The sequence below is a fragment of the Microtus ochrogaster genome, unplaced genomic scaffold, assembly GCF_000317375.1.
Source record: "Microtus ochrogaster isolate Prairie Vole_2 unplaced genomic scaffold, MicOch1.0 UNK1, whole genome shotgun sequence".
Taxonomy (NCBI): domain Eukaryota; kingdom Metazoa; phylum Chordata; class Mammalia; order Rodentia; family Cricetidae; genus Microtus; species Microtus ochrogaster.
The window spans coordinates 5993924-6004577 of NW_004949099.1; the positions used below are offsets into that span (position 1 = coordinate 5993924).

The following is a 10654-nucleotide window of genomic DNA, read 5'->3' on the forward strand; positions in this document are numbered from 1 at the left end:
GTGGTGGTGGTGGTTGAGGCTTTTTTCTTTTTAAGATTGTCTTACTAGAAACAGTCATTGTCTTGGGAGTAAGGTGCGACTAGAGACACTGGATTGGTCTTACAACAGACAGAGGAGTGGAGCCGCCACCTCCCTGTGTCCAGGATTCAGTGTTGCTGGGGGTAATTAATGTGGGTCACAGAACTGGCGGCCATGAGCAGGAATGTCACTTTATGAGTGTGAAGAGCACTGGAACAAGGTCCCCAGGGTCTGGTCGCTTACTGTTGGTCTGGGGAATGTTGCCCTCTGTGGTGCTGGCACGGTCTGGACAGAGACAGGCTGGCTTTCCCTGCCCTCCTAACAAAACTGCTTTGTAACAATGGAGAGAGCCAGCTCAGCTTCCCCACATTTTCCTGCAGGAGGCCGGAGCAGGCCCTCCTTCTCTGGGAGTCTGGAAGATGGGGGCAGTCTGAACAAATTGAGAGGTAGGTTTGCTCCCAGGAAGCCTTTGCAGTGGGCCCCTTTAGCTGTCCTGTAATTTGTTTCTGTAGACCAGATTCTTTTCTTCAGTACGGCAACCTCACACTGACTGACTGGTGGATGCCATGCCTGCCCCCTTCTCCAGGGCTCCCTGGGGCTGGATCTCAAAGCCACCACCTGCTTATGTGACCCTGAGCAGGTTCCTCAGTTTATCTCTCTGACAAGTCAGAATCTATCTCTGATTTGTCACTAGACCAAAACAGGGGCCATCCTACGCAACCAATGAATACTAACTCATGTTTCTCAGGAACTTATAATGAATTAGTTGCCACTAGGATATGCTTTTCCCATCAGTTTAGTTAGTATCCACAGCAACCTGATGATGGACAGTCGAGGAGTACTGACCTGTTCAGGGACCAAGACAGACCAAGACGGGCCATTCAGACAACGACCCCCACCCCCACCCCGCGCGTCTTTTTTTTTTTTTTTTTTTTTTTTAAATCCAGGCCTAACTCGTTGGGGATATTTGCCTCTTGACTTTGTTGAGTGATTTTTGTCTGTTAGCTTCCTTGAAATTTCAAATGGTTCCATGAAAAGCTGGATAGTTCTTCCTTTCCCCCAAAAGGAAGCTTCCAGAAGCAAAGAGATGTGAACGAAATCACACAGCTGTATGTGGAAGGGCTTGGACCAGACCCCAGGCCTCTCCCTACTCCGTCTCCCACGATCTCCCTGGGAAGTGCCCTGTTGTGGATCACTGGACAAGCTTAACAGCATCCTAATTAGAAACCAGCAGGCTTAGCTTGGACTTTCCAGCAGGCACCTAGGAATGGATGTTAAATTAAGATGCATTGCGAGGTGAAATCGGAAGATAATTGCTCTTGCAACATATGGTCCTGAGTGTTCTGGGGGGCAGTGGAGGGAACGGCAGGTGAAACAGACTTGAGGACAGGAGTCAGAGTGTCAAAAGATGCTGCAAGAAGCTCCCTGAGTTGGAAGAACTAGGGAAATTAACTCTTTGGTCCAGTCCCTTCCCTCTACAGGTGGAGAAACTAAGGCATGGGAAGGGGGGGGGGGCTTGGCCAAGGTGACACCTCCAGTTAGTGGCTTAGCCAGGAAGGGAGCTCCCTGTCCAGGGCTTCTTCCCAGACTTCATCTAGCCTGACTCGTGCATGGCTGGGAGGGAGCAGCAGGCATGAATGTGTGAGTGACAGATATTTAATTAAAATAGAGAGAGAAAGTAGCAGTGAGTACCAACAGCGGGTGATTTGTATCATCAGGCGCTATTGAAATGTTCTTTCTTCCTGTGCCCGTCCCTTAGTGAGCAGTCTGCCTAAAGGGGTACTCTGCATTCACGCCATCCCCAGGAGTGGCAAATTACCAGGAGTCATGGCTTCAGCGACTTGGCTAGGGTACACTACCTGTAGGGAGAGAGAAGGCCCCTGGGAGCCAGAGGGTGCAACAGCCAGGCCCATGCTTGGTTCCACATCAGGAAGTCAAGCTGAGCCCATTGCTCAGCTCAGGAGCAATCCCAACGCTGGCTTCCCCCATACCTCTCAAGCCCTAAAGCTCAGCAACTGGATCTGCTCATGCCTCCGGTCTCCGCACACGCTGTCACCTCTGCTGACTTCTCTGTCTCAATGTTTTTGTCTGTTGTGGTCCCAGTCCCTTAGCATGTCCTCCAGGGCTGCTCAAGATGGCAAACTCCATCTTGGAGGCAGGTGCTTCTTCAGTCAGAGTAACATCAGCCAGGGCGGTGGGCCAGAGCCAGCCAGGCTGTGCTCCATCAGCTAGGGTGGCAGAGGAGCGAGCATGCATTCTCGCATACAGGCTTGCAGTTTTCATCCTCCTCAGTCTCCTTTGCGGCTCAGGGGCCCTGGGACTCCCTCCTGGGCCCGACTTCTCCCCATCCATGGCTTCCGTTACATCCCACCATGTCTGCCTGTAACCGGCCTGCCTCCGGGACCCGGAGCCCATTGGATATCGCTACTAGGTGTGTGGTAAGTAATTCACTTGGACTTGTGCACACTGAAATTCTGGGTCTCCCTTCTTAGCCCTGGCCACCTTGACTGTTGCAACTTGGCTCTTCTAGGTGCTTGGGGTTAAATTTCAGCATGATCTGGGAACTTTTCTCTCTTCCACATGGTCTGTTCCTCACACACATCCTCCCTCTCGGTTCTGTTTCATCATTGGAATCTGATTCCTTGTCATGCTGACCTGGCCCAGGCTCCATCACTACTGCCTCCTTACTAGACCCTCCTGGTCCATCTCCGCTCCCATCCATTTCACTGTGCTTAGCCTGCGTGTGTGGGTCCTCATGGTTAAGCCCTGCTGTCCAGCCTGCTCCTCGGGCCCTTGAAAAACAGCCGTGGAAACTCTAAGCCACATCTCTTGTCCCCTGCTCCTCTTGTTGTTCCCTTCCAAAAGTGCTGGCTTCCTTCTCGTCCCCTGGACACATTCTAACAGATAGTCACACTCCTCTAACAGATAGTCACACTCTAACCAGTAGGCTGCAGTGAGACCCAGACCACACCTCACCTGACAAGCTGCTCCTAGTTTCTCTGCCTTGGTTTCCATGGATTTTCCCCTTCTCGCTGATACTGGGGCTCCTGGAGCACCACTGAAGGGAAGATATTCTATAGGGAAAGGAGAGGCAGAGGCTGGACTTGGAAGTAGAAGATCCAGGTTCTCTCCAGGGCTGCTCTGCATCCACTGAGTGACCTCACGCCAGCCAACACCAGTGAGGGGCAAGACAAAGTGTCTTTGGTGGCAGCATCTCCTGATCTCCGAGGAGACATGCAGAAGCATCGTGGCTCCCGCACGGTGCAGGAGCGAAAGATGCTGAGTGCCTGTCATTCCTTGGGCTCCCATGCAGAAGGTATTTTCTTGCAGGATCACGCCTCAGACCCTACCATAACCTTTTTCAAGGAACAGGCGCCCACAGATCAATAGCTTGATTGGATGAAGGAGGGGTTGGGAGTGGGGGCAATGCAGCCAGGGTGACAGCCATTTTTCACAGCTTGTCTGTTCCTCGGTCATGTCTCCTGGAGCCCGTGTGAAATGCCACCTGTTAGGATGAGAAATGGGAGTCCCCACCCCTGAAGAATAAGTCATGCCAATATCTGACTCCTGATGTTGTGAGCTGGCAGCTGTCTCAAGAGGTATATCAGATAGGGCTGGGCTCATGCTAGAAAGACAAAGGGGGCAGGAAGGATGTCCCACCCCACAGCAACAGGTACTCCGGTCTGAACAGTTCCTCTCATGCAAATGTCGACAAGGTCTTCTGTCTTCACAGAACCCCCAAGGAGAGATAAAGGGGGAAAATCTATTTACTGTCCCCATTTTACAGGTGGTAACTGAGACTCAGGTCTACAGCTCCTAAGCAGCCAAGCCAGGGTCTGAACCCAACTCAGCTGTTACCTAACAGTGACCAGTGTCATTTTGTTAAACTCCAATATTTATAAATTAATAATTATATATAATTATTATATATAACTAATTCGATAAATATTTTTCTAAAGTAGGGATCATCTGGACTTGATAACTCTGGTAGTTCTGACACCTGGCCAGGCCTGTAGGTTGATGTGGATGACCTTGGGGTGGTTGGAGTTAGTGAGATTTGGTGAGGTTTTTGATAGTGGTGTCTTCTTTCTTGCCTTCGACCTCTTCCTGCATCCCACCACAGTATCCTATACTAGTGAGCAGATTACCTGATAGACACATTTGGGCATCACAGGGTCTTGTGCAGTCTTGAATGTACCATCCTGTCCTCCGAATGATAGGGCCCCGACATTTGTGGATCAGGATACTTACTTTGGCTTCAGACATACTGGCACTGAGGTGTCCATGGGACAGGGTCACAGAGTTCGAATCAGAAGTTAGCTGCCAGTACTGAGCCCCAGGCCTGTGGCTGGTGAACAGAGATACTCTGTTTTATCTCAAGGTCTTCTTGTGAAAAAGAATGTCAAAAAACTCGCTCAAATGACCATAGATCCTCGTTCATTTACAGCAGAGTTACAGTTCCATAAAGTCATCCTAAGTCATAAACACCTGATCAGAAGTGCACGCTAGCTCAACTGTGCTCAGGACCCTGCCTTTGCCTGTAGTGTGGCTCACTGGATACTGCATTGGAAGTGAGACACAGAGTTTGTTTTTCAAACCATCATAAAGTACAGTCGTTAGGTTGAACTTTACTCAAATAATAATATTTGGAAGTGTGTGTGTATGTGTGTATGTGTGTGTGCGCGCGCGTGCGCATGTGCGTGTGTGCAAATCAGAAGACAACCTCAGGTGCCATTTCACAGGTACCATCTACTTGTCTTTTAAGTCAGAATCTCTCACTGGCTCGGAGCTTGACAAGTAGACGATGCTGACTGACCATGAATCCTGCAGCTCCACCCGCCTCACTTACTTCCTTGGAGCTTCAATTGCAAGCTCACACAGGCGACATCTGGCTTTTTTATGCGGATTCTGGGTATCAAACTTGAGTCTTCATGCTTGCATGGGAAGCACTATGTTAGCTGACTATCTCCCCATGTCCCCTCTTTTAGAGACAGCCCTTCTATAACTGACCTTGGACTCCCGGTCCTTCTGCCTCTCAGGTTCTGAGATGACAGGCGTGCCTGCTGTGCCCTGTGATATTTGGATATTTGGAGTTGAGTAAAATGTAGTGTGGCCTTTGTTGTTGCTGCCGTTAGTTTGTTTTTGAGACAGGGTCTCACTGTGTAAGCTTGTGGTCCTGGAACTCTCTTTACAGACCAGGCTGGCCTTGACAGTAGGGATCCGTCTGCTTTGAGCATCGGTACTAAAGGTGTGCCCCGCCTTACCTGCCTGGGTAAATCAGACTGTGAAAATCACTTTTACCTACTTCTATTTCACTTTATTTTTTCAATATGATGTTTCTCTGTGGATGGATGCTGTACTTTTGGACTCAAATGATCTTCCTGCCTCAAGGTTTTGTTTTTGTTTTTTGAGTCAAGGTTTCTCTGTAGCTTTGGTGCCTGTCCTGGAACTAGCTCTTGTAGACCAGGCTGGCCTCAAACTCCCAGAGATCCGCCTGCCTCTGCCTCCAGAGTGCTGGGATTAAAGGCATGCGCGACCATCGCCTGGCCCTGCCTCAAGTTTTTAAGTAGTTAGGGTTCTTCTTGGGATGGATCACAACACTTGACATTTATTTTGTAACATGACTGTGAGAAGATTAAAAATATGGATCTGAGTCTGGCGTTGGTGGTGCACGCCTTTAATCCCAGCACTCGGGAGGCAGAGGCAGGTGGATCTCTGTGAGTTCGAGACCAGCCTGGTCTACAGAGCTAGTTCCAGGACAGGCTCCAAAGCCGCAGAGAAACCCTGTCTCGAAAAACAAAAATAAAAAAAAAATGTGGATCTGGGCATGATGTCGCACCCCTGTAATCTCAGACTCAGGAAACTGAGGTAGGATCAGAGTTTGAAGCCAGCCTAGGCTACTTAGTAGGACTTTCACATGCATCACATACATGTATCACATATATCTATCACACGGAATGATAGATGTGGTCCTTGATTAGAGCTGATGGTCGTAGCTGTTAAAACACATAAGTGGCTCAGATGCTGAGGGAGGGGCTTTGTTTGCTGAGAGAACCCCAGTCCTCTGCTACATCTCCTCCTGGGTCAGGAGCCGGACTGCCATGTGGAGCTGCCGTCATGCCTAGACCTCAGCAAGGACAGACAGAAGATGAAGCCTGTCCGGGGGGAGCGGGGATTCAAGCCCATTTGAATATTCCGAAGTGAAGTATGAGCATGAAATTCCAGGCCTGAGAAGTTCATTTTGCTGAAGTGTAGATTGAGGCGTGAGGACCAGGCAGGGAGGCCTGGAAAGCAGGCCCTGCTAGTTGCTGAGGAGAGACACAGGACTCGGACCTCAGGAACTGTGCCATTGGTCTGTTTCTTGTCTTAACATGTCCTACGTCATTCTTCAAAACTTCCCAGGGGTTCACCTTCTCCTGGAGGCTCCCAATCTTGGCAGTTATCCCTGGCTCACTCCTGATGTGCGTGTATTCTGCACACATCTTTTATCCACCAGCCTGCAGGCCTCAGCATCCGTGAGGGACATAGGCATTTGTCGCTACCTATGCTGTTACATCTATTTCCTTTCTTCCATGATATTTGGGGCTCCTCGCTGGACACTCCAGAAACATGCAAACACTCTCAGTCAAAGCCCGCTACAGTCATATGTTCTTGGTGTGTTGTTCTTGGAGGGATGAATGACGGCTGTTCAGCTGTAACATCCCAAGGGGCTACAGCTCTCTCTGTTGTTCCAACTCCCCAACGGACTCTGCTGGAGCTGGTGAAAACCTCTTATCGGTAGTGCTGGCCTCTTGCTTAGGGTGCTGATGAATACCAGCTCTGTGAAAACGCTCAGGGCCTGGCTGTCCAGTTTGTCTTTTTCTCATGGTGGCAGGACACACAGAGATCATTCACTAAGTAGTGTTGGGTGAATGGATGGAAAGATCTTGGCACATCGTTCAAGGCACACAGGATTCCATTCTGCCGGTTCTTGTTAGCTGGACTGTGGAGGAAGCTCTGTACCCCCACTCACAGAATGAACTGTTACTATTAGGTCAAGGATTTTCTGGTTTTCAGATAGGGTCTCAGGTAGCCTAGGCTGGCCTTGAACTCACTATGTTGCTGAAGATGACCTTGAACTTTTGATCTCCCTGTCTCTACCTCTCCAGTGCTGGAATTACAGGCTCACATCATGCTGGGCGGGGAGCAAACTTGGGGCTTCCAGTATGCTAGGCAAGCGCTTTACTAAGGTGGCTACATTTCTAGCCCTGTTAAAGGATTTCGAGGATGTGGTAGAGGAAATGAAAGTCTGAGACAGGCTGGGCGGTGGTGGCACACGCCTTTAATCCCAGTACTCAGGAGGTAGAGGCAGGCGCATCTTTATGAGTTTGAGGTCAGCCTGGTCTACAAGTGCTAGTTCCAGAACAGGCTCCAAAGCTACAGAGAAACCCTGTCTCACAAACAAACAAACAAACAAAAACAAAACAAAACAAAACAAAAAAATTTTTGAGACAAGCTTCAGAGCTGGGAACACTCCTCCATTCTCCCTTCACCAGGCTATGTCAAAAGAGTCTGAGTTTAATTGTCTGGGTTTCTTTTTCTCCTTTTCTCTGTTTCTGCCCTTTAGATTCACCCAAACCACCAGTTGCTCCCAAACCCAAGGTTACCACCAGTCCTTCTACGCCAGCAGCCAAGTTTCCATCATCACCCAGGCCTGACAGTTTCCCCAGTCCTACCTTCATGTCCAGGGGCCCCAAACCTCCCATCGCTCCTAAGCCCAGGCTGGCTGGCCCCAGTGAGTGTGGCACAGGTGTGTACCTGAACAACAGCCTCAGCAAATGCAGCAATGGGAGGCTGCCCTGTGAGGACCGGGACATGTGTGATGGGCACCACTCCAGCCTGAACTGCTCTGAGTTGGAGACTGATGAGGAATACATCATGGTCCCCAGGGCCCCACAGAGAGAGGATGCTCCCATGGATGGGGCTTCTGGGGAGCAGGGGATTGAAGAGGAAGCCCAACAGCATGGTACAGAGCAGGGGACTGAGGGGGACCTGGCAGTCCCAGACGAGGAGGCACCAAGCAGAAACAACGAGGAAGACGTGGGCCACACTCCGGAAGGTGAAGAAGACTGTGATCCTGATCCAGAGACCCCAACAGCTCCAACAGCCCCAGATGAAGGGGTTCTAAGCAGAGATTGTGAGGGAGATGGGGAAGACGGTGACCAGGGACCAGGAACGAAGGAGCAGCCCATGAGTGAGGAGGAGGAGGCAGCAGAAGAGCACGTGCACAGCCTTGATGATAGGGCCCCCCGGGATGAAGAGATCCTTCTCACACGTGTCTGCTCTGAGTCCTCTGAAGTTCCCTGTTGGGAGCCAGGGCCCCCCGAGACTCCTGGGGAAGTAGAAGAGGATAGTAATGATGGATGTAACAACACAGAACCTGGGGAGCCCCACCAGGACACTGAACAGGACACAGAGGATGCCAGTGTGCTATCCCCTGAAAATGGGGAGGTGCCCCCAGATAACCAGGAGCAAGAGGTGGTAACTGACAGCCCTGAGGTGTTTGAGGAGGGCTGTGAAGATGCTGCAGGAGGCGGGAGCCAGGCAGAGCAGGAGGAACCACCCGCTTGCGATGAGGAAGCCTACAATAGAGAAAATTCAGCAACCACCATGCAGGTAGGGGAAGACTCCAGAGAGGGTGGAGAGCCTGGGCAGGAGGACCCTGCTGAGGAGAACTGCCAGATTATCCCCTTTGAGAGCGCCAGCATGGAGGAGGATTTCGCATCCACACTCACAGAAAGTCCCTACGAACTCTTCCCAACTGAGAGCACCTCCTTTTGCAATGATATCTGTTCCCTTTTGGAGTCAGCCAAGGGGCAGGAGCCAGTGTGTGAAGAGGGGGCTCCTGGTACTGACGCTTCACTTAACAAGCACGAGTCCCTGCAAGATGGAGCTGGAGATGCACCCCCTGTCCCCGATGTGGTGGTTGTACCAGAGGATGAGGATGCTGCGGATGACGCACTCAGCAGTCCCTACGTGATGGGCGCTGGCTTGCTGAGCCTCGGAGAAGGAACACAGTCAGACACTCAGGCTACGTCAGGCGCTCGAAGTGGGTACAGCACCTGGGAGGAAGGGGACTCTGAGGGCGGCCTGGTCCCAGTGGACAGGAAGAATATTGCCACAAGGGCCCGGCCCCACTCTGGGAAGGTGGCTGGTCACGTTCCAGAAACCGTTCTAGAAGAAATAGGACCAGAAGCCTGTTCATCAGCTGTGGGTACCGGAGATGCCAGTGAGGCGGTGAGAAGGATAGGTGTGTTGCCAGAGGGAAAGCCCCCTGAGTCTGGCCGGGCCTTGCCAGCCAAGCCCAGGGCATTCACTCTGTACCCAAGGTCCTTCTCTGTGGAAGGCAGGGAGAGTCCCCTGTCTTTGTTCCGGGAGCCAGAGGGGGCTGGGCTGGACGGCCACCGTGTGAGGAAGAAAGAAGACAGCCTCTCTCTGCCAGGCGCCATTGGCTCCTCTGGCAGCTTCTCACAGCGCAGCCACCTGCCATCCAGTGGCACCTCCACGCCATCCTCTGTGGTTGACATCCCGCCCCCTTTCGACCTGGCCTGCATCACGAAGAAACCCATCACTAAGAGCTCCCCCTCACTCCTGATAGATGGCGACACCCTGGACAAGGCCTCCAAGAAGAAGAAATCCTCCTTCAAGCGCCTTCTGGAGCTGACGTTCAGGAAGAAGTCGGAGAATAAGGTGCATATGGACATGAACCTGTCGTCTTCCAGGTCCTCCTCTGAGTCCAGCTACCACGGCCCGGCCAGGGTCCTGGAACTTGACCGCAGGAGCCTCAGTAACTCCCCTCAGCTCAAGTGTCGCACTGGGAAGCTCCGCGCCTCTGACTCCCCCGCCTCCCTCATCTTCTACAGGGACAGCAAGAGGAAAGGGGTCCCCTTCAGTAGGACAGTGTCCAGGGTGGAGTCCTTCGAAGACCGCTCCCGACCACCCTTCCTGCCCCTGCCGCTCACCAAGCCACGGTCCATTTCGTTCCCCAATGCCGACACTTCAGACTATGAGAATATTCCTGCCATGAACTCGGACTATGAGAACATCCAGATCCCGCCTCGCAGGCCGGCGCGGGCCGGCACGTTCACAAAGCTGTTCGAGGAACAGAGTAGAGCCCTGTCTACGGCAAATGAAAATGATGGCTACGTGGACATGAGCAGCTTCAACGCCTTTGAGAGCAAGCAGCAGAGTTCACAGCAAGAGGCCGAAAGGTACGTGAGGGGCAGGTCCTTTCTCAGACTGTGGGCCTGACTGTCTGAGGCAGCTAAGGTGCGGGGTGGGATGGACTTGTTTTGTAGCCTCTGCTTCTTCCTAGCTGTGTGACTTGGGTGTGTGACTCTACCTCTCCGAACCACTGTCAGTCACTTCATCGGTGAAAGGGAGTTCATGTTTCTCACACTAGAATATTAGACTACAATATAAAACTGCTGATTATTAAGAGGACAGTTCTCATGTCTAAGGGAGACTGCTTTCACACACACACACACACACACACACACACACACACACACGGAGAGAGAGAGAGAGAGAGAGAGAGAGAGAGAGAGAGAGAGAGAGAGAGAGAGAGAAAGCAACCAAGAAAGAAGGTTCTGGAAGC

At 51.6% G+C, this 10654-nt stretch overlaps 1 protein-coding gene across 1 annotated transcript in view; it reads left to right on the forward strand.

The window, feature by feature from the left end:
* The window catches only part of Fgd5 (FYVE, RhoGEF and PH domain containing 5), a 102211-nt gene that overhangs the window by 1145 nt on the left and 90412 nt on the right, over positions 1-10654 (forward strand). The window contains exon 2 of the mRNA XM_013352888.2: positions 7625-10268. Coding sequence (XP_013208342.1) covers positions 7625-10268 — 2644 coding nt within the window. The remainder of the gene's footprint in view (positions 1-7624; positions 10269-10654) is intronic.